This window comes from Musca domestica, unplaced genomic scaffold (assembly GCF_030504385.1).
Source record: "Musca domestica strain aabys unplaced genomic scaffold, Musca_domestica.polishedcontigs.V.1.1 11, whole genome shotgun sequence".
NCBI lineage: Eukaryota > Metazoa > Arthropoda > Insecta > Diptera > Muscidae > Musca > Musca domestica.
The window spans coordinates 8,998,608-9,023,327 of NW_026712133.1; the positions used below are offsets into that span (position 1 = coordinate 8,998,608).

The 24,720-nt window shown below is 35.6% G+C and overlaps 1 protein-coding gene across 7 annotated transcripts in view; it reads right to left on the reverse strand.

The window, feature by feature from the left end:
- LOC101894759 (homeobox protein 5) overlaps positions 1 to 24,720 on the reverse strand; it is a 99,513-nt gene that overhangs the window by 36,892 nt on the left and 37,901 nt on the right. For all 7 annotated transcript variants that reach the window (XM_020037227.2, XM_020037226.2, XM_059130886.1 and 4 more), the window contains one exon: positions 12,276 to 13,101. In XM_020037227.2, coding sequence (XP_019892786.2) covers positions 12,276 to 13,101 — 826 coding nt within the window. The remainder of the gene's footprint in view (positions 1 to 12,275; positions 13,102 to 24,720) is intronic.

Below are 24,720 nucleotides of genomic sequence, written 5' to 3' on the forward strand. Positions count from 1 at the left end.
GAAAATAAATATTTAAAGTATTGCTCGGAATTTTCTATCACTTTTACATCAGTCCAAAACTGGCGATTTTCAATTCGCCCGTAATACTGGATAATTCTTTCCCAGAAGAAGTAGCAAACTCTCTTCATTTGCGCTTATTTACCGGCAGTTATATAATACTATAAGACATTTTTGAATGACGTATAGTAAATTTTGGTTTGTTTACTTAAAATTCTTGTCTTATTTAACCAATTATGACCAACAGTGATCCACATTCAAAACTTCAAGGTTTTGAGCTGTTGTAAAACGCTTTAGTAACGAAGTCATGTCGTTTAGTATTTTAATTGAGGATGGTCAAGTCATAAAAACAAATTAAATGTATTAGCCGATTTTGTCGATGTTCGTTTGTATAAATATATTTTGACTTCTGTTATGATTTTTCAAATGTTTGACCCTCTATGGAGTAGCCAATTAGGCCAATTATAATATAAATATTGCGACGAGCCAGGTTTGGACTATATTGGTTACAGCATTCACTTTATATGGGATATGTGATAATTTTTAGAAAATGTTAAATTTGCGTGAGGTACCATATATATATATATATATATATAGTCGACAGAGGTATTCCATTTTCATACTTCATCTCATACAGATAAAAATATTGATATGGGCAAAATGACAAGAAAATCGAACATTTATATAAAATTTTATGCGAAATCATAAATTCCATATTCATCTCAGAAAAATCTGGTTGAGAGAAATATTTAGATATAGCAAGTTATAAAGAATCGCTGACTTGTTTCGCATGTTATGACGGATAAAAGTATTGACAATTGTGACCCTTTGTGGGTTTGCAGATTATACAATCTTCACAACAGATCTTGTGTTTGCAAACATGTTTGTATGTGTAAAATTAGTTTTTCAAAATCTTGGACTCTATGTGGGGGAGGTACCAGAAGAAATGGTCCAGATGTTGTGTTGATAGAAATACTGAGATGTGCCAAGTCTGAGTTTAATCGAATGTTAATTTATCGTTTTATAAGCTTCATGGATATTCAACATTTTGAACTTTTGTGGGGGAGGTACCAGAAGGAGTGGGCCGATATATTCGATTTTCACTCGAGAAAATGGCTTAATAAAAATATTTTGATGTGTGTAATGTGAAGACAATCGGACTCTTACTTCACTTTTTATAAGAGTTATAATTATTCAAAATGTTGTTGATGGAATGGATCGATATTGTACATTTTCGCACCTAACCTAGCACTGATGTAAATATTAGGATTTACAAAGTTGGAGTAAAATCGGATTAATTTTTTCTCTTTGTGTGCAGTAAAATATTTTTTGATAATTTCAACCTTTTGTGGAGGAGGTACCAGAAGGAACTTATAAAACGCAAAATATGCATCCAATTTCTTTTAACCTCGGCAAATATTAATATTTCTATCAACGCAAGATCGATATGTCGGACCTCAAATTTTGGTACATCCCCCACAGAAGGTCAACATTTTCACAGAAAATAATTTACTTTATAGAACAAGAAAGAAGCAAATACCAATATTTGTACGAGTGCTTTGTCAGGTATGAAAATATATAGGTCTATTTCATCAAGTACCTGCCCCACAACGGCTCAACATTTTGATTAATGGAATACTTCGGTCCACTATATGTCAAATATTCTTGCAAGTTCTGAAATAATGTCAAAAATTTTTTTTCTATTTTTTACGAACTAGTAAAATTATTCTTACTCCCGAAAATGATTTACTGACACTGTTTCCTACAAAAGTATTTAGACATGCCTAATATTTTCTCTGCTGTGCTGACATCCAGTTTGCACAAAGAAATCTATGTAAATTTTTGAAACTATAATAAAAAAAAGCAAATTTGTTGACACCACAGATTCTACCTCTGAGCAGTGGATCCGTATCGTAATCATACTTTGTCCACAAACATAAAATTTATCAGATGTGACATAATAATTTAATTCGTTTCGATTTAATTTTCATTTAAGTCGGCCGTTTTTAAATTGATTATTTTAATAATTTTCACGCTTTAGCAAGACGATGAAAAAGTTGAAACAAGACGAACTGTCAACATAATATTTATGTAAATATGCATATTCTAATGGCTCGGTAGTAACTGTTCGCATCCAAACATAATAATAATTTGTATCTCGATATTTTATGGCAAAGAATGCAACAACAAATGCGAGGTTGGAATGTTTATATTATATTACACCATGCTACAATTGTGTGTTCATTTAAAACCGGTATGTTTGAAAATGCTATTTTTTATAACATTTCATTTTTTAATTAAGTTCTAAGCGGGGGTTTAACTGCAATTGGTTAAATTGATTGATTAAATTTATTTTTCGGAAACTTTTAACAAATAAATGAGAATATTTATTTGATTGTTTCAAAAAATTGTCGACTGATTTCATTTAAACTTTGTCGAACAGTGTAAAAAGTCAGATTTAGCTTGATTATGGCCATAATTCACATTGACTGATTGAAGTGACCGTACGCACATTCATACATATATGCATATGAATTAATGTTAATGTGTTTCAGATGGTGCGTTAATAAGACCATTCCAGCATATATTTATGTGTGTGTGTGTGTGTGTGTGTGTGTGTGTATGTATATATTTGTGTGTGGGTTTATCATCAACAATAGCATAATTTATAACTTTACGATAACAACGTTTAGCATAAATACGATCCATTCATATGCCTTTGTGACCTATAGTGTGTTTAGACACACAGTGAGATTAGCATAAATTAGCAGCTTCCCTCGGCATGGCCAATAAAATAACACACATCAATCGTTCACGAAATATTGAAGAAACGTGAAGATAAACACAAAGAACTTGCTAAATAAAATCAGAATCGGAATTTGATTTTCTATTTTGAAATTTGATATTACGAACTGACATCATTTTATTGTGATTTGATAGATAGAACGATATGATTTAAGAGGTGTGCAACATATGATTGACAGTTTAACTTTGATGGAAATTAATCAATCAGAGGCAATCTTAGAAAATCGTTTTAAAGTCACTTATAGCCGGTTCACAGAACTTTTGTTTAAGGCAGACAAGCAATTGCTACGCAGACAATCAAGTTTTTATTTCAGTTCATTTAATTTTTTCGTCAGGGAGAAAAAGCTCATTTCACCTATTGCCCTACCTTCAAAAATGTGTTTATGTTGGCAAAAAGAAAATTTGTTTACTTTTTTAAAAATGATTTGAGACCGTTGGTTTTGGAAGTGCCGCGTAGGTTCCCGGACATTATGGGGATTATGTCCCCCATGGGGAGTATGTCCGTTTGCTGTGTGAATTACTTACAAAAATAATTAATTTTAAAACAGTGCTGGCTTGTTTGTTCGGTATACTATAGTATTTTGTTGTTGCAAAATGGTCAGGTTTAATCCCTTTATTGTTGTTTTTATAAAAGCTATGTTTATTTATTAGTGGAGAGCGATGGCAATGTTTACCAGGGGGTAAGGCAGGGAATACCTAGGTTTCGGAAAGAGCCACCAATCCTCATCAGTTTCCTTTTTTTATACCCTCCACCTTGGAAAGGAGGGTATATTAACTTTGTCATTCTGTTTGTAACATCCTTAAATATTCTTCTTAGACCCCATAAAGTATATATATTCATAATCAGCATAAAATTCTAAGTCGATTTAACGATATCCGTCTGTCTGTCTGTCTGTCTGTCTGTCTGTCCGTCTGTCTGTTGAAATCACGATACAGCCCACATTATTTGACGTAGAGCGTCAAAATTTAGCAGAGGTATTTGCATTGTGTCTAGGATGGTTGGTATTGAAAATGAGATATATCGGTCCACGTTCTGGTATAGTCCCCATATAACTGTACCTAACGATATTCGGTATTTTGATGATTTATGCCACATTTTTTCACGGATTTGTCTGGAAATTAGTATTTGTAGGTCATAACGGGTCCCTGAGCGTGTGGCAAAACATTGCATGTATAGGTCCACGTTGTGGTATAGCCCCCATATAAAGGTACCTCCCGATATTCGGTATTTTAGTTTTTTTTTGCCACATTTTTTCACGGATTTGTCTAAAAATTGGTATTTGTGGGTCATAATGGGTTCCAGCTCCGGTGGCGAAACATTGCATGTAAGGGTCCATGTTTTGGTATAGCCCCCATATAACGGTACCTCCCGATATTCGGTAATTTGATGATTTTTGCAACCTTTTTTCACGGATTTGTCTGAAAATTGGTATTTGTTGTTCATAATGGGTTCCAGCTCCGGTGGCGAAACATTGCATGTAAGGGTCCATGTTTTGGTATAGCCCCCATATAACAGTACCTCCCGATATTCGGTATTTTTATGGTTTTTGCCACATTTTTTCACTGATTTGTCTAAAAATTGGTATTTGTGGGTCATAACGGGTCCTAGTTCGTGTAGCGAAACATTGTAATTATAGGTCCACTTTTTGGTATAGCCCCCATATAACGGTACCTCCCGATATTCGGTAATTTGATGATTTTTGCCACATTTTTTGCCACATTGGTATTTGTTGGTCATAATGGGTTCCAGCTTCGGTGGCGAAATATTGCATGCATGGGTCCATGATTTGATATAGCCCCCATATAACGGTACATCCCCATATTCGGTATTTTGATGGTTTTTGCAACATTTTTTCACTGATTTGTCTAAAAATTGGTATTTGTGGGTCCTAATGTGTAGCGAAACATTGTAATTATGGGTCCACGTTTTGGTGTAACCCCCATATAACGGTACCTCCCGATATTCGGCATTTTAATGGTTTTTGCCACATTTCTTCTAATGTTTCTTTTACCCTAAGGTGGAGGGTATTAAAAGTTTGGCCCGGCCGAACTTAATGTTTTTTTACTTGTTTTGTCTACCCAGAGGCGAAAATCTCAATTGTTTCGAACACCCAATCGTTATGTATATACCCATTATTAAAGGCATTATTTCCGCAACTTTCTGTGGATTATGAATGAATCCCTATAATCGAATGGGGATTATGTCCAAGAAAAAATAAACAAGTCATAAACCCCAGGAAGTAGCAGACATAACCTCCATAATAACGGGTATGTCAAAGACTTTCCCTCTAGGTATGTCCGGTACCGCCTAACGCGAACCCAAGTTTATTACATTTAATAATATTTGTAAGAAGTACCCGCAGCAAACAATCATACTGCCCAGTTTGTTATGGGGATTTTGACGGAAAAAGGCCATAATCCCCATAATTACAATAGGGATAATGACCGTGGGGATTATGACCGGGTCCGGATTTGGATTTGATTATGACCGATTCGGATTTAAATACTTAGTATTCGAATTTCCCAAATCTTTTTGGTTCGTCTATCCTTCACAACATCAAAGACCCTCATCCCGAATTTCAGATTTCCAGATATATTCCCCAAATACAAAATTTAATAGCATTTAGTATTTTTCGTTCTTTCAGAACATATTACCATAACCAGCTTCAAATCCCAACCCCACCCACTAGTTGTGTACGAATGTTACGATTCGCCACGCGGTGTACTCCATTGGTTTTATAAAATATTTGTAATTTGTTTCTAAAAATTTTAAACTTTTATGTTTTAATTAAGTCCAAACTAGGTCGAAGGTTTATAAAACTCTTACGTTTTGCAAAGGCTGAACGTAATCGGATTCTTTCTTTCAAAATTTAAGGGGTTTATCACATAGTTAGACAGATAGGCGGACGTACATAGCCAGATCCACTCCCAATATTCTGAAACGGATTTCGTTTAAACAGACATAGGATACATAATCGTAACAATGGCACAGTGTGGGGTGTGTTCATCGGCCTTGAGCGTGTTTTTTAGTTTCGTCCGCCTGGTGTCATTTTATGTAAACATGTAAATACACATTACACACGTGTCTGTTATCATAATAAAAGTTGTCGGGATGAGTCCATATTCTTTTTGTCGAATTTTAACGCATCTCCGTTAATTGACGGCTGACGAATAATCAATTCTACAAAGTTCAAGAGTCGTGTTGTATTGATTAACCCTTACCTTCTCTTCCAAAAAACTTACGAATGTTAATGTTAATACAAGTAAATAATTAAAGATGTCTGTATAAACAAATTATAATATTATGTACAGCGTTACCAAAACGTTCCAATGTACCGTACAAAAGTATTCACCCTCCCCACTATAGTAGTATGTTCCATACTGTCGCATAACCCAAGGTCCATACCTTCAAGATAACCAAATAAAAGCATTATTTTTCAGGGCCTGTGTTCTCTGTTCTTTCGATAGAAAGTGAATCCGAAAGAAAAAACAATTACAAATAGATCCCAAAAGGCCTACATTCTTGATCAGTGCAAAATTCTGATTAGGTTAAGTGATGTCTGCCTGTTATAATCGCGTCATCCTCCAAATGAACGGAGATAGAAGGTCGCAATTTCATGATATTAGAACAAGTTCTCTATAACTCATGCAGTTGAAGAACGGAAAGATTTTTGTGTATATTTCTAAATATCATCAGCTTTTCTGTTTTTTGTTTCAAAGTTAAGCGTCGGAGACGGGTCAAATAGTCCCACGAGCTCTCTAGCTCTGATTGCGTCACTAAATCCGTTTCAAGACATTTGGAATCGATCTATCCATGTTCTTCCAAACACTGTATATCATAACATTTTTGCCAAGCTCAGATCGAGTCCGAAGATAGACTTACACTGAAAATTTTAAATAACCATAATTCCCTGATTTTCACTAAAACTTCGAACTCTCTAATATTTTTGGAATATAGCCTAAAATATCCCTCTTTTTGATATCCGCCACAAAAGGCTAACATTTTTAAAATTTATAACTGTCACAAATTTTGAAATACGCGTCCGATTTTGTATAAACTAAGAACATGCCAATATGGCGTGTAAGAATATATCGGTATATCGGTCAATCGGGATCAACGGTATGACAAGGTCACATATTCTTGATCACCCAGACTAGACTATTTCATACCGTAGTATTTGAATCAAATTCGAAAATGAACAATGTCGGTCTAGCTACAACTAAAGTTACTCAATATGACTCAATCCATATATAGAGTAGTGAAATAACTGTTTGACCTAGAATCAACGCTCAGACAAAATGGTTGAAAATAGAATCTTAAAACCTTCCCAGTCCTATCTTAGTGCTTATGTGTGTGATAAGGCTGGGTGTTTGGAAGTTCATAGTAAAAGGTGCTTAGATATACTACAAATTGAATACTTTGTGTCGGAGAAACGGAATGACATAGAATTCTGAAATTTGGAAATTTGATCTTAAGTTTACGAAAACCTCTTAAATGGTACCATTTGGTATTGTGTGAATGGATAGAGCTAAAGACATAACATTTGGTATAAGATCAAGGTTCGTTATATGAAAATGGTTTTGGAAATGTGTACTAAGAGTGCGAACTGTACTAAATTTGAATGGATTAAGCTGGAATTTTGAAATTGTGTATTGTGGTCCCTGTTTTGATTGGTTTGTGATAAGGAAGATGAATTTGGTATTGGGTGAGCAGATAGTACTAAAAATCTGAAATTTGCTTTTAGGGTTGTTGTTTACATGTAGCCTGGACATATGGATGTGTTTTTGGAAATGTGTACTATAATTGTACGAAAGTACTGTATAGTACTTTATTTGTTATTGGATGAAGGGATAGAGATAAAATTCTGAAACTTGATATTTAGATTACTGATGGTATCTGAAAATGCGTCCTATATTTGTACGAGAGGTACTAAATGGTACAAAATGTGGTATTTAGTAAAGGGATAAGACAGGAACTCCCAAATTTGATATTGAAGTATCTGTTGCTATCAGGAATTGAGATATTGAGGTGGTTTTGGAAATGCAGCTAAAACTGTACGCAAAGTACCAAATAGTACTATATTTGGTATTGGGTAAAGGAGTAGAGCTGAAATCCTAAAACTTGATATGGATGTCCATGTTGGTGCCTGTATTTGAAAAAAGGAGCTGTTGGAGAATTGAGATATGGAGGTGGTTTTAGAAATGTGCAAAAAGTACTAAATACCACTAGATTTGGTATGAAGTAAAATCCTAAAACTTGACATGGATGTCACTGTTGCCTGTGTTTGAAAAAAGAACTAGTTTTGGATATGCGTGATATAATTATAATAAATGTTACTAAATTAGGTAATGGCGGAAATTAAAAGGCTGGAATCCGGAAATTTTATATCAAGGTCACTGTTGCGATCTGAGGTTGATATATGGAGATTGTTTTGAAAATGCGTACTTTAACTGTACGAAAAGAACTAAATATTAATAAATTGGTATATTATATCCCGCTGAAATCCCTACATTTGATATGAATGTCACTGTTGGTATCTGCAGCTAAGAGGTGCTTTGGGAAACTTGTCTATGAAAGTACGAAAAGTGCGAAATGCCACAAATTTTGTGCCGTTGGTTTTTGGAATAGAGATGGAATTCCTAATTTTGGCATCAAGGTCACTGTTGGTATATAGTTTTGAGAGGAGGAGGTGGATTTGGGAATGCGTACAATAATTGTTTGAAAAGTACTAAAGGTACAAAATTTGACGTTTAGTGAGTGGATAGAACTTGAATCCTGATATTTGATATTGGAGACACTGTTGGTTCATTGGTTCCAGTTTTTATTATGAAAAACGTTGAAATAGTTTTGGGCAGAAAATTGGATATAGAACCGAAAGATTTTGAAGACACTTTCTGGTGCAAAAAGAAATCTTTTTTTCGAATAATAAAATGAATAAATTGTTATCGAACTGGAGCAGCTGAAAAGTTCTTACTATGTATGAAGTTTGCTTGGAGATTGTGTTCAAAAAATAATGAACAAATTGTGCGTTTTGAGTACTAAAATGAACTGATGCAGGGAATCTTAAATATTAAGATGAACTTTTCGCTGACGAAGTAGCGGGCCCTTGCTAGGACTAAATAAATCAGAAATAGATTAGTTTGTGAAAACTTCGATGCCTGGATTTAAGACAACCCTTGGGGAGATCAAGCAAATGTAGTAAAAAAAATAAAATAATATCGCCAATTGATTTCGAATATGGACTTTTTCGATATTCTGAAATCAATGCACATCTCTATACTTCTCATCATATTGTATATTTCGTATGAAGATGCAATGTATCACTACAATCTGTCGAGTATCTCTATAATCTACATAAGATCGCAGTCCACAATTATGACCACACTAAGCTTAACCATATCTTTGGGTTCCCTATGGTTCGTTTATCTTGTAAATTGATAAAATATCTAATTTAAATAATTTGTCGAAACTTCGATAGATGGATTGGTTATTTGAATGACTTATGTTTCAAAAAGAAACCTTCAACATCATGTTCTTTCACATTCATTCCTGAGTGTGTGTGTGTGTGTGTGTGTATGCATGCGTGGATGTAAATTGTACACAAACTAATCTTGTGGATTTATATTGGTTTTGTATGGGGCTATCATCATCATTACTTTAAATCCATTGTCCAAATTTCAACAATTAATCTCAATCTGTCATCCATTCCAAGCAAAATCATTCATTCGTTTCAACCGTGAGCTGGACGTGTTAATTGATACACACACCACTACCACCACCATTCTAAGCCAGGCGCTTTTATGTTAATCGTCTTTATTAAATCATTAGTTACCATCGCGCTATGCTCGGTGGCATTGTTTACATCTTCCATCTTCTATTTTCTTTTTGGTGCTCGTTCGTTTGTTTGCTTTGATTTATGTCGTGCCTGCCGGCTACATTTACCCACCTATTTTCTAAATGATCTCGAGGGTGGCGTTCGAACTTCTGTTTTAACAAAATCGAACGGTGTTGACAGCACATTAATTATGCTTTTCAATAATGATTGGAAATCGAATATTTGTAGACAACCGTAAAGTGTGGTCCATGTAGCGATGGCTATTTGATCTTCGACCTGAGAAATTGGTTTGCAACCCAAAGATTGTTTTGTTACCTTTTCAAGTGGATATTAATTTTAATAAAGTTCAATTGATTTTCTTTTTAATCCGCAACTGTTGGGAGGAAGTAAGAAACAAAAATGCAATTGCAGTAGTGTTTGCAAGGTATTTGTAGAAAAAAAAAAAAATAAGAACTAAGACATAAGGCATATGGTGCAAAATAAAACAGAAGTCGGATAAAGATATGTATGGGAGCTATATCCAAACCTTAACCGATCTTGATAAAATTTGGTAGATGTATTTGGAGCTGTATCTGATATCTGGTACCAAAGATCAATGCTGTGGAGTGCATATTACGCATGTGAAGGACTTAAAACCCCAAATCGAAGCTATATCTGAACTAAATTTTAAGTACTTATTTCTAGGATGAATTCAGTCGGATCTGCTAAAATTCAGGTCATTTGGATTGATATTAGCCATTTGGTGCACAATTAACCCGAAATCGGACGAAGATATAAATGGGAGCTATATCTAAATTTTAACCGATTCTCACCAATTTCAATAGAGTTCGTCCTTGGGCCGAACAAATATTGTTCGGAAAATTTCATCTCAATAGTATGGTAAATGCGACCTGCATTTTGTTCACAAAAATACATGGACAGACGCACTGACATGCATCGTGATAGTGTGATTTCTTTATATTTGGGTGGAAAACCACAGGTGGCTATCGTTAGAGCACTCCAGCATTTAAATATGAATAAATATTATAAATCTAGTACCATCGCTCGTTACTGTGATACTGGTAGCGTAGCCCGACATCAAGGAAGTGGACGAAAGAAAACAGCAACATCAGCAGAAATGGTTCGAAAAGTAAAGAAGCGACTTAATCGAAACCTGCGTCGCAGTGGCCGAAAAATGGCTCCTGAGCTGAACATATCGCAATTTTCCATTCGCCGAATATGAGCTCGGGGTAAAGCCATTGAAATTCCAAAAAGTGCAAGAACTTACATCGCAACTGAAAGAAAAGAGACTCAAAAGAGCTAAAGAGTTGCTTCGCTTGGCCGAATGTGGTGAACTGCCGAATTTGGTTTTCTCCGATGAGAAAACATTCGTTGTCCATCAGTTTGTAAACAAACAAAATGATCGTGTTTACTTGCTAAATGTGCACCTTCGCTTGGCCACCAGAACTCAAGCGCCGGCCATGGTGATTGTGTGGGCCGCCATAACATCCGATGGTCGCTCTCCGCTTGTATTAATCGACCGTGGCATCAGAATAAATGCCGTATATTATCGCGAAAATATTCTGAAGGGTGTAGTGTGTCGATCACCTCAAGCAAACGCTTCGCCGGTAATGGGCCAAAATACCGCAGAGCAACATTCGGGCGGCGTGTGACGATTTCATTGGCAGTTTGATGGCCATAGATCGCGACAAAGGTGACCAATTCGAACAAATCTAAACTTATTCTAAAACTTGATGCTATTTCCGACATTTTGTCTCCATCAAATTTAGTGAAAATCGATTCAGAATTAGATATGCCACCCTTATATTAGTTCCCTCTGGAACCAAACTATAGCTGCTCTAAAGCCAAATGTTAATAGGTGGTATGATTTACTTCAAAAAAATTATTTTGTTACGGGAGCTTTACTAGATATGCATAGTGGTGTAGGGTATCATACTGTCGGACCCGCCCGGCTTTTGACTTTTCCTTATTGGTTTTTTATGAAAACTGGCATAAGTAGTTAAAATGGCACAGTCAGAAGGCAATTTAACTTTAAAGGAAAAACACAAAACTTGAGCGCAATGTTGGAGTTTCCACACCCAAGTCGGATGCTCACTACGAATTACATACGTATAATATTTTTTGGACATTTCTGACATGAACAGCCGCAGGGTGGCCGAAGAAGTCTTTGGCATTTACACGTTTTTCAGATGTAATTTGAAACATTTTATTTGAAATTCTAGAATTTCATTTGTCATTCGTAACATTTGAAATTTGAAACAAACAAATTAAAAAAAATGTTTTTATTGGCTTCAATTTGCCTTTTCGAACTAAAATAAAATAATTCGAATTACAAGTGAAATAATTCTAAATTCAAATGGAGTAATTGAAATAAAAATAGAAAATTTTGAATTACAACTGAAATATTTCGTATTTCAAATGGAATTTTGTGAATTACAGATGAAATTGTTAAATTACAATTAAAATGTTTCGAATTACATATGGAATTCCCGAATTTCAATTGAAATTTTACGAATTATAAATGGAATTCTCGGACTACAAATGAATTGTTAGGAATTACAATTAAAATGGCAATATACGACTACGAATGAGGCGCAAATCTATTACCACTCAAAATCATAACCCCGAATATCTTACCTCGACAGGGCCGATTGGAGGTCACCATTTGTGCCTGTGGCCGGGCTAAGTCTTTCTCTTTTCACATGATTGCTGGACAGGTGGATGGATGCTGGCTGGTGGTGGGGGTGCTGTGGGCCAATCGACGATTGAAGGGAATGACTTGGTGTTTCATCACTGGTGTTGGTGTTATTGTTGTTGTTGTTAAGGGAGTTCGCAATTTGATTTTGACTTAGAACGGTACTGTTGGCGCTGTGACTGTTGTTGCAACTATTTGTGTTGCCACTGTTGTTGCTGTTATTATTATTGTTGTTGTTAATCGATGAGCTGTTGTTGTTATTATTCACCATTGCTGCAGCAACTGCGGCAGCGGCTGCCGATGACTCCATAATGGCATCCTTCAGAGAATCTATTTGAGCGGCCGTCACCCTCGGTGACATGCGTTCATTTTTTACCTTTTCCAAGTACAAGTAGGCAGCCGCTGCTGCCGCCGTTGTGGTTGGCGTAACCGTCAACGTCGGTGTAGACGTTGCTTGTGCCGTACTCAAGTTGGGTGTTGTTGCTGGGGTGGTCTTGTTGCTCAGTTCACAACTCTTTTTGACACCGTCAATGGAGTTGTTATTGTAGCCGCTCAAGAGCAGAGAACGTTCGCTAAGCATTTTATTGCCAATCGACTCTCGCTTAAGTAGTTTGTGCTGTCTGGATCCACTGGTTGGGATTTGTTTGGTCTTTGTTTGTGTTGTTCTTTCAGTTCTGCTTTCAGCCAGATCAATTTCTAGTTCATCTCTGAGCGTATCCTTGCCCGCTACGTCCGTGCTTTGCTTTAACAAATTTTTACCAATATCGTCTAAAAAGAAGAGGAAAAAGAAGAAAACGGGAAATAAATATCGTTGAATTTATATTTTACGTGGGCGCAAACGAAATCAATTGGATTGGATTAGCTATATGGATTAATATTTCACATCCGAATTTATGTTGTTTCTTGAATATCATTTATAAACTTTACTAATATGAAGAGTACATACAGTTTGTCATCGAAATTGTCGTTGCGACCCAAGAATATATATACAGGGTGAGATGAAGAAACTGCAACCAACTTCAGACTGCTTTCGTTTCTAAGCCACTCGTCCGACAGCTGTTAAAATTATTCCAGTAACAGCTCATTATATTGTTTACAAGCATACAAAAGCATTTTGGTGAGAATTTTCCAGCATTTAAATGTGAATAAATCTTTTGTGTCTCGTACCATCACTCGTTGCCGTGATACTGGTAGCGTAGCCCGACCTCAAGAAAGTGGACGGTAGAAAACAGTAACAACAGCGGAAGTGGTTCGAAAAGTGACTTGATCGAAACCCACGTCGCAGCGGCCGAAAAATTGCTCGTGAACTGAACATATCGCAATATTCCATTCGGTAAATATTGAAAAATGATCTCGGGGCTATAGCTAAAGAGAAATGCACGCAAACATTTTGGCCGCAGACCTTGGACATTCCAAAAGGACTCAGCACTTCGCACTCAGCACGCGCCACCCAAGAATGGTTACAAAATGAGGTTCCTCGCATCATTTCCAGTGCACACTGGCCACCAAAATGGCCACCGGATACCAATCCGTTGGACTATTGTGTCTGGAGTATTTTGGAAAGCAAGATTGGCACTAAGAAATAACATCGTGACGATCACCTCAAGCAAACGCCTCGCCGGTAATGGGCCAGAATACCGCAGAGCAACATTCGAGCTGTGTGTGACGGTTTCATTGGCCGTTTGAAGGCCATAATTCGTGTCAAATTCGTGCCGACATTTTTTGCTTTCATTCAATAAAATTAAAAAATTATGGCGTTTGACTTTTTTGAATTTTGTTTATTTCACCCTGTATATGTTTTTGATCAGAGCAAAATTCTAAATTGATTTAAACATGACCGTTCGTCTGTTGTACGACCTGTGATCAAGAGCTAGGATTTTGCACAGGGCTGTCATTTGTCTGCAGGCATGTAAAGTACACCATGTCAAATAACTGAATATTTTGAAGATCTAAGCCATATTTTCGACGAAATTGTTTGAATTCGGATACTTGAATTTTCTAATGGTTACATTTTTCAACGGAATTAGCTATTATTTTGTACACTCTGTACAAAAGAATTGAAATCGTTCCATGCTTTGCTACAGCTCCTTATAATAGGCTTTACGTCTTTTAGCGGTAGGGTAAGTGTGCCTAAGTTCGGCATGTCCCAGTAGTCGGCAGTTTTGAAATTTAAACTTAAATAACTAAAAATGGAATTGACCAAATAATGAAATAATTGCAAAAAAAAAAAAAAAAAAACGTCAACAATGTTCTCTGCTCTTTTTCTGTAAAAAGCTCCGATCATTTATTACGAGAGAATAACGGGTTTCGTCAGTGAGTGTCTTCCAACGCGTGCGATAGTGCTTGTAAATAACATTCTAAGATCATTTAATAACTTAAAAAACATACATAATCAAGCATTTTTCTCTTATATTATTTAATGCCGACATTAGGAACAGAAAAAAAGAGATTTGCCGGTAGTCGACAGGGGGTGCCGATTACTAGAAAAATATCATTTTTGACCTATTTCACCAAAACTTGAGAAAAGTATTAAAAAATAATCCAAAAACTACCCACATAAAAAAATTGTTTGAGTCGGCAGTTGATTTTATTTGTGCTTTTTAACCAACTTTTCTAAATTAAGTAGGTTTTTTAAATCAGCTATTTGATGTTTTAAGTAGCAGTGGCATTTTTGAAAAAAATGTTGGCTATCTAAAGGAAAAAGGCCAATTCACAAATTTCAAATATAAGAAAGGTACTTTTTTATTTAATCTCATAAATAATATTTTTTAATGAAATAGCATATGCCGACTACTGGCAAATAGACATGCCGAGCAATGGAAAATGGTGCCGACTACTGGCAAAAAACTACTATTTTGGTAAAATTGCAAATTTTGCCAATTTAATAAAAACAAATTCAATTGTTGTATATTATTTCGAAAACTAAACAAAATTTGGAATCTGAACAACTTTATTTTTCTGCAATTAAAAGATTTCACTCAGAATGTCGAAAGATTGAAATAATGAAAAGCCTAAAAGTGCCGACTACTGGTACACTTACCCTATCCTTTCGATCTTAACAAATTTTATGTTTTAATTTTTTTGCTGTAATATCGACCGCAGGCAATATTAGACAGTTCAAAACTTAAATGTCGGCTTACATACTGCTATGTTTTAGTCCGAATTTTCAGATCCTCTCTGATAAGTAGGTGATTTATCGTATCAAATTGCCTGGGATTTTGCATTTTTTGGCACATGAAAGACTAATAATATTTTAATCCCTATTTGCAGGACATTATGAAAACGGGTCCTCATCGCACTTGTATAAAGCCAAGCCCACCCTACAAATAGCGATACGAAATTGATTGGAAGTTCAAATGCAAAGAGTATTTCTTCATTAATTGACATTAATTTCTAACATTGGCTCGGTGTCTTGCATAAAATTATGCTCTTTACCATTTGAATTTCGGAAATGTTAATTATTTCATTCTAGACATGTTCGATGTTGATACGTATGACTGTAATTACAGGCAGACCGTTCGTGACAACGAGCATTCAGACGAACGCGATTAGAAAGTCACATGTCAGAGCAATGCGTCACATTTGTACCGATAAATTGACAAGTGGCAATGAACTCTACACTCTCGTTGTGTTAAAAGCGCTCTGGAAAAGTGTGAAGAGCAGCACAAAGACAACAACAACAACAACAACAGCGACAAGCAGACAAGGCCTGTTCGAATCGAATCTATCTATGGCAGTTTGTCTGTATGAACATACAGATGTAAGTGGCTATGTACATACGTACCTATGTACGTTTTCAGCTCGGCTGAAGTGAACGTAGCCGCCCATCATAATCAAGCAAAACAAAACGACATCGAATGTGATCCCTTGGTCTGTCAATGGTTTTTCAATTCATCGACACAGAGTTCTAGAAGTAAATATATATTCAAACGTACATAGTATATATGTATGTACATATGTATGCACAAACACAATCAGTCTTGACGTGAAAGCTTTGTTTGCAGACAACCACATTTGTGTAGGAGCGATCTCAATTTTTTTAATCAAACTTCAATGGCAACTAAGTAAAGTGAAAATAGTTCTTACCTAAAGGTTCAAAAGGTCACTGACACTAATCGAATAGAAATTGAGAAAAGTGATCGCAGCCTTTATTAAATTTAAAATCAATTTTATTAGATCACAAATCCGAAGATCGGTGTAATAGTTGGCAACATTTATGGATATTTATTTGAATATGTAATTTTGCAAATGCATAGTTCACGAATTTTTCACAATTCTTATGATGTCCCTGATGGCAGGATTGGGTGAATTAGGGAGTGCATAAATTTACAGAAATTCGAAAATTTCAAGAAATGTCCTGGTCGAACTTGAATGGGTTCATGGGCTATTTTCCTAATATGATTTTTTAGGGTTGTTGTCGTTCCTTTTGTATCAATAAACTGTTCCTTTTCCATTTCCGTTCCTTCTCGTTTTCTTTATTTCAATCATTTTTAGAAAAAATATTAATATCAAAATTATATAAGAAATGTAGGGTTAGGGTTAAATGTAGTACAAAGAGTTGAGTTTGGAAATTCGTTAAGCAAGCGCACGAAAGGTACTAAATGGTACTAAATTTTATATTTATTCTGCTTAGGATCAATGGATTGAGATTTGGAGGTGGTTTTGGAAATGCGTATTGAAATCCTTTTCAGCTCTATACCTTCCCCAAATTTGAGCCTTTTAATTTGGGGAAGGTATAGAGCTGAAAATCTGACATTAGATTTGAGAGTCTTTGATGTTGCGTAGGATAGACAAAGTAAAGGGTTTTACGAAATTTTACTAAAATACACTAAATTCGGTATCATTTGGAATTTGGGTAGTGGTAAAATCTTGAAATTCGGTATAAGCATCAATTCTTGGAAATGGATTTGATGTAAGGAGATGGTATTAGAACCGTATTAAATTGTACTAAATATGGTACCACTCCGTTTTGGGTGAACGGAAGAAGCTGTGTTGCAAATGTTGGTTGCTGGTGGGTAGGGTTAAAATAGAGTTGTGATTGGAAATTCATTCAGAAAGTGTACGAAAGGTGCTAAATGGTAATTTGGCATTAGGATCACTGTTAGTGTATAGAATTGAGATTTGGAATTGGTTTCGGATATACGTACTAAAAAGTACTTAATTTGGTATTTGGGGATATCAGGATCACCTGGAAATACGTACCAAAATATTACGAAAAATACTATATAGTATTAACTTTGGTGTTTGGGGAAGAAATAGAGCAGAAAATCTGGAATTTGGAACGATAGTCTTTGATGTTGCGTGGGATGGACAAACTAAAGGATTTTTCGAAATTCGGACAATAATTATGCCAAAAGTACTAAAATGCACTAAATTCGGTGAACAAATAGAGTTTGGGGGCAGGGGTTGATATAAGGACGTGGTTTTGGAAATGTGTCCTAAGTGTACGAACTATACTAATTGGTACTAAAATTGGTACAATTTGCAGTTCATGTGTAGCCTGGACAGGTGGAGGTGGTTTTAGAAATTGGTATTATAATTGTACTGTACGAAAAGTACTGAATGGTACTATATTTGGTATTGGGTGAAGGGATTTCTGTAATTTGATATTTTAATAACTGCTGGTATCTGAGGCTGAAATTTGGAAGTGGGTTTGAAAATGCGTACCATAGTAGTCCGAAAAGTACTAAAGTACTAAAAAAAGTACTAAATTTGGTATTGCGTGAAGAATTAAAGATGGAATTCTGAAATTTAACATTGCGATTACTGCTGGTGTCTAGGATTTAGGTATGTAACGGTTTTGCATATGTTTACTAAAATTTTACAAAAAGTACTAAATATTACTACATTTTGTATTGAATGTTGAGATCTGGAGGTGATTTTGGAAATGTGTACGAAATGTAGTATAGTGTACTTAATTTAGTATTGGGTGAAGGAATATAACTGAAATTTGGAAGTTTGAAATAGAGGTTACTGTTGGGTTTTAGTGTTTACATATGAAGACGTTGAAATAGTTTTGTGATTGACTAATTTGATGTGGGTTCGTTGTGAAATGGTTTTACTAATTTCATCATCGGTAAACATGCGTATGAAACAATTTGAAAGATTTGGTGTAAAAGCTAAACATTTTCCTATTATTCTCTACGATAAAGAAAAACTTGATTAATATATAAATGGATTTTTGAAGGGAATTGAACAAATTGTGCATTTTGAGTACAAAGTACAAACTGTTGGAACGAATCTAAAATGTTAAAATGGACTTTTAGCTGACGAAGTAGTGTGTACTTGCTAGTGTATACATACGTCCATGTGAACGCGCCATAAATAAACTAAAAGAACTTCATTCGCCGAGTAGTTTCTTTCAACTAGTTCGTTCCGGAACAAAATAACCCTTTAATTTTTAATTAAAAACGCCAACAAAAGAAGTTATTTTTTGGGAAAGTTGACGTTTGCACTGAATTACTTGGCCTTCAATTCGCTAGAATGGGATTTATGTTTAACGCCATCATTCCGCAAATGCGTTGCGTGAAAGTTACCAAGATGCCAAACTCAATTAAAACCATCATCACTTCGATGCATTTGACGAATGCAGCAGCAGCAAAAACAACAAAAAGGAGAATGAATGCACCAACTAGATACGCCAATATATTTGGATCAGTGACTACCAGCCACCTCAATATTTAGAGAAAAAGCGGCAATAATAACACTGCCACCAACAAAAACAACAATATCCTAGTTAGTGGCAGTAACTCCGCCATATCAAGTTCACCGTGATGGTTGGCCGATTGAAATGATCTGTACATAAACAAAAAACGGTAACACCACAATGTAACGGTTTATGCACCTTGATTGAAATTTCATCTGAGCAAGCAGGCTGGCAGGCCGACTGGCTGGCCAGATGAAAACGCATACAGCTTAACGTAAAAACTCTCCATCATAATCATCGATTTACGGTGGATCATGGATCACACTGGACGGAAAACAATCCAGCAATCTCTGCTCTGAGAGCTGTCAGAATATAACGCACAATACTTGAAATAGATGAGTCGCACTCAGTTCCAAACATTTTATGTGGTAATCTTAAATTGCCGGTTTAATCAATTTTGGGCAGATGTCACATTTAAACAAACAAAAATTACCGACAAAGCCTAATGGGGCTTATTTAAAAACGTGGACCTACTTCTTTCAAGGAAGGAACATGAAAAACTTACGAATAATAGAAAATGGCATGGAAACGAACATTTGTTTAATCGTCATCGAATTATGCTATGATGAAATATATGGAAATATATGAGGTCTCCAACACACAATTTAAATGACAAAAAAAATGCATCTTACGGTAGTGGGTGTAAAAGAGTAATTTTCTTTAACTATTCTGAAATCATTCTGCCATTAATTATGAGGTGGACAAAACTAAATAAACGTTGGAAATACAAATTCCAGATTACAGCGCATTTGATAGGAAAATGTTGCTAAGCTTTTTACAATACCAAAAATTCAGCTGATTTTCACATGGGACTATTGTAGACGTTCTATTTCTGAAAAATAAGATCAGGCTATTCAAAATATCTAAAACAGACGGTAGGTGAACATTATAATGTTTGCCATGAATATTTATTTCTATTCACTTTTATAAAAATAAAAACCATCAAAATGCGACTTTAGGGGCTTTCATAGTCCTTCCACTAAATTGCGCAAAACTGGCGGTAATTTGATCTGTAAGAAAATCAAACAGGCATGCGAATTTTTATTCGGATTAACCAGCATTCATTTAAATAATCCCCCTGATTATTGTCAAAATAAAATAGGGTTATTTGAAATCCGTTACATCTACATACGAAGCGCATGGTCGAAAGAATACACATAGTCGCATCGACACACCTGCTGGGACAAGGAATTGTCAAACCAATTTTAAAATTAAAAGTTTTGAATGAAAAATTATTCAAATTCGCTTAAATTGTGGAAAAATGCATATCATAACATCCTTCGATTGGCGTCCTATAAGAAAACATATAAAAATATGTTGAATCTGCTAAATTTCGAACGAATTGCTCTTACTATTCGAGCGACATCGACATCGTATACGCAATAAGGAATATAATGCATTATATTCAAGACCACAATTTATTAATATCAAATTATAGATGGGATAACTAATTTCAATCTACATTCATTCTAGCATTCCAGCTGTATCCCTTCCCCAAAAATAAAAATTTAATGCCAATCAGTCATTTTTCCGCATGCATTTCCAAATCGATCTCCATATATCAAACCTACCATACAAAAAGTGATCCAAATACCAAATGTTACATCTCCAGCTCTATTTCTACCACAAATATCAAATTTAGTATTATTTAGTATTTTCCGTTAATTTGTTGTAGTACGACTTTTCAACGTCTCTTAACCCTAAGTCAACCCTCATGTTAAATTTCAGATTTCAAGCACTATCCGACCCTTTTCGCATATGTATTGTATGCATTTCCAAAACCACCTCCGTATATCGAGACCATTTCTCAGACCTGATTTTGATATCAAATTTCAAGTTTTTAAATGACATCGTGTATTTGACGTGACATTGGTGTATTTTAGTACTTTTGGTACAAGTAGTATTAGAATTTCACAAAAAAAAAACCTTTTAGTTTCACTATCTTACACAACGTTAAAAACTCTCACTCCAAATTCCAGCTCTATCCTTCCCCAAATACCAAAGTTATTACTATTTAGCAGTTTTCGTATTTTTTTCCTACGTATTTCCAAATCAACAGCCGTGTATCAACAAAGCCGCACAAAAGGTGATCCTAATTCCAAATGTTAGATTTCCAACTTAATCCCCAACCCAAATACCAAATTTAATACTATTTAGTACATACTAGATTCCTACACTTCAACGGTAATCTTAATTGTAATTATCAGGATTCCAGTCCTATCCGTTCACAAAAAGCCAAATTATACAAAATGTAGTACACATTAGTAGGAATTTCCAAAACTTTCTACATACCACAAACCTACGCCACAAATTTCCAAAATTACTTCCATACCTTAATCAAGCAACCTCATAGAAATCGTTTTTCCCAATTTCAGGATTCCAGCCTTATCGCTTCGCCAAAAATGCAAATTGTATCAAATTTAGTATCATTTAGTACACATAAGTACACATATCCGTAACAACCTGCATACAAGCCAATATAAATCATATTTCTCAATATCAGGATCCCAGACCTATCGGTTCATCCAAATTCTTATGGTGCTATTAGGTACACATAAGTACGAATTTTCAAAGCTACCTACATATCACAATTCTACACCCCAACAGTAATCTTAAATCCAAATTTCAGGATTAAAGCTCTATCGGTTCACCACAATTCCAAATTGTACCAACTGTAGTACATATGAGTACAAATTTCCAAAAGTTAGATGCAATTCACACTCCGACCCTAATCTTATTCCTTTTAGACCCAGCGGCTTAAGCTTTAAAATTGTAAATCTGATTTTAATAGAAATGGGTTAAATACACAGTTTGAGAAAATATTTATTGGATCTGAAAGAGGTTACTCTCCATTCCATGCAGCAACTCGTGTAAACGCTTCATTAATCTTAGGGACAATAACCCGCTAGCAACGTGGACTGCTACGGCACCGGAAACTCGTCGATTCTCAGGGTTACAGAAACTAGTTCCACTTAGGACGCCTCACAGTGCAAACTACTGTAAACACTAACATGGGGATTTCATACCAGGTAACTAATTGACTTCGATTGCATTGCCATTGTAGCTCCAGATTTACAGTCATATACCAGTGACCAAAGATTAAACCCTACCTAGTGCGAAGTATGCAGTACGTTTAACTTGTTTGTTGGTTGGTTTTTTATTGGCGTGTCTTCCTTATTTATTCGCATGTGTCGCCTTTTCGTTTACTTGGGGAACCCAAAAAGTGCCTATTGGTTCCCTTCGCATTACTTAGGGACGCATTTTGTACTAGTACGGCTTATAACTAGTACAGGATTGACGAAATTCAGTTAATTGGAAATTTCATTGCTAGCGGGAATCTTACATAGGGTAAGTGTGCCTAAGTTTGGCATGTCCCAGTAGTCGGCACTTTTTATTTTTAAGCCCAAATAAATGAAACTATTATAACTAAATGTATTTTGTTTACTTCAAATATATTGTCAGCTATCTTTGTGCACAATTTTGCTAAGAAAAGATGAATTAGTCTAATAAAAATTAAATTTTTGTCTGTGAAGGTCCTCAACAATTCATACTCTTAAGAAAAGTACAATAAAGACGTCGAATCAGTTTAACTAAACAAAAATATTATATTTTAATGAATTAATTTATTATTATTATTATTAATTATTCTTACAAAAAAAATTGGTATGCCGACTGTTGGAAGATGCCATACCGACAATTGGCAAGTGGTGCCGACTACTGGCAAAAAAGCATTGTTTTAATAAAACTACAAATTTATGAAATTTAATAAAAAGCCATTAAAACTTTATTAATTATTGCAAAAACTATACAAAATTTCGAATCTGAATAAATTAACTTTGTAATTCCACTCAGAATGATGAGCGATTAAAAATGCGAAAATCCTAAAAGTGCCGACTACTGGTACACTTACCCTATAATAGCAGGGAATTACTCCCAGTGACGTACAAAAATGTAGTATTTTTTTAAAATAACAAAATTTGGCTTTTTTGATTCATTTTGTTTTGATATGTCGACCATCGATTAGAGATAATCACGTGTCACAAACCCAACAATATGCAGATGTATAATAGAGACTCTTCATCAAAAATTCCTACAACAATGGACCTTGTTAGCGTCAAGAATCCTGCCGGACGAAAACGTTCATTCGAACTTGCTTGATCGAAATTGGAAACCATTTTTGCACTCTTAAAAATGTTGTAATCTCATAGCGAACCAGATCCCACCGTTAACTGTACACCACTGTGACACAGCTCGTTCTCTAGAGCAGTGCATTTAACAGAATTTATCAAACATAACTTCCAGGCGGCAATAATCCATTGCCAAATAGAATTTCTTGCAACGCAAAATTCATTTCCGGTCGTACGTTGATGCAAACCACATTCATGGCCACAAATCAAAACAGATTCCAAACACCTCTATCGGTTCGAATCGTCGGGATGGCAATCAGGACGGCATAATTAGTTGCCACGAAAAGGGGGAAAACCCGTTCAGCAGATGATGGGCATGGCATGTGTCTGGATGAACCTGTCCGTCTTGTCACATAAATTCACTCAAACCAAACCAAACAAAATCATCTGCAAAAAAATAAAAGAAGAAAAAAAAACAACAGCACCAATTTCAACGCCAACATTGAAGTTGAATGTCTGATTTAGGGATTGGAAAATAGACAAACCGGACACTGTAATGGAGTAGCTCACAGCCAATCATTGCATCGAATAAGTGTTGCATTTCTCCATCAGCTTCAGCGAGGCATCTCGATGTCAACCGACTGCATACCGACCTTCTGGCCATGACAGTTACAACAGAGCCTTCATCACAATTTTTGTGGTCAGTGTCTTGGCCTGGTCTTGTTGCTGAAATGTTCCTCAATTGCTTGTCATTTCAAATACGAAAGCTATTAAACATCAACGCATTAGCGTTGATCTTGCGTGTCTTCGTGGTAGTCGGCATAGAGGATGTGGCAGCGATGAACTGGGCCCGGCTGACACATGGCGTATGGTCGGCCACCAGTTACTTGGGCGACCGGTCCAAAATATAAATCCAAATGAATGATGGACTATGTACCACTACCAGCAGTAGAAGTACGAACAAGTTACACGAAAGGTAGACAGGTAGGTAGGTAGCTACCCGTCCATGTGGTTGGTAAAACGCAGCTATTAGCTTTTTGTATAAAGCGATTTGAGCGTAGCCTATGTTAAGCGTTCAATGCTCTGGATTTTATGCTACGCCATTTACACTAGCCACTAGTGCCATTAGTTGTTTGATACACAAAGGAACAGGTGCAGTTCCACTGCCACAAACGATGCTACAGTGTCGGACAGAAGTGATTAAAGTGGAATATGAAACTGCTCAGTCGGTTTTGCCGACAGATGTATACCCTCAGCCAATATTCGATTATATAAATGTATTTGGACATCTGTTATGATTCAAGTTGTTGAGCCTCGATGGAGTAGGTTCCGAATGAATGGACCCATATTGTCTGTTTCGTATCGGGCCTAAATAAATATGATATAAATATGGCGACGTGCCAGGTGTGGATAGTATTGGTTACTTCCTTCACTTTATATGATAACTTTCAGAAAAAGTCCAAATGTGCGTGAGGTACCAGATATAGAAGACCTAAGTGTTCCATTTTCATACTTTATTTAATACAGATTAAGATATTGGTATGGACAAAATTA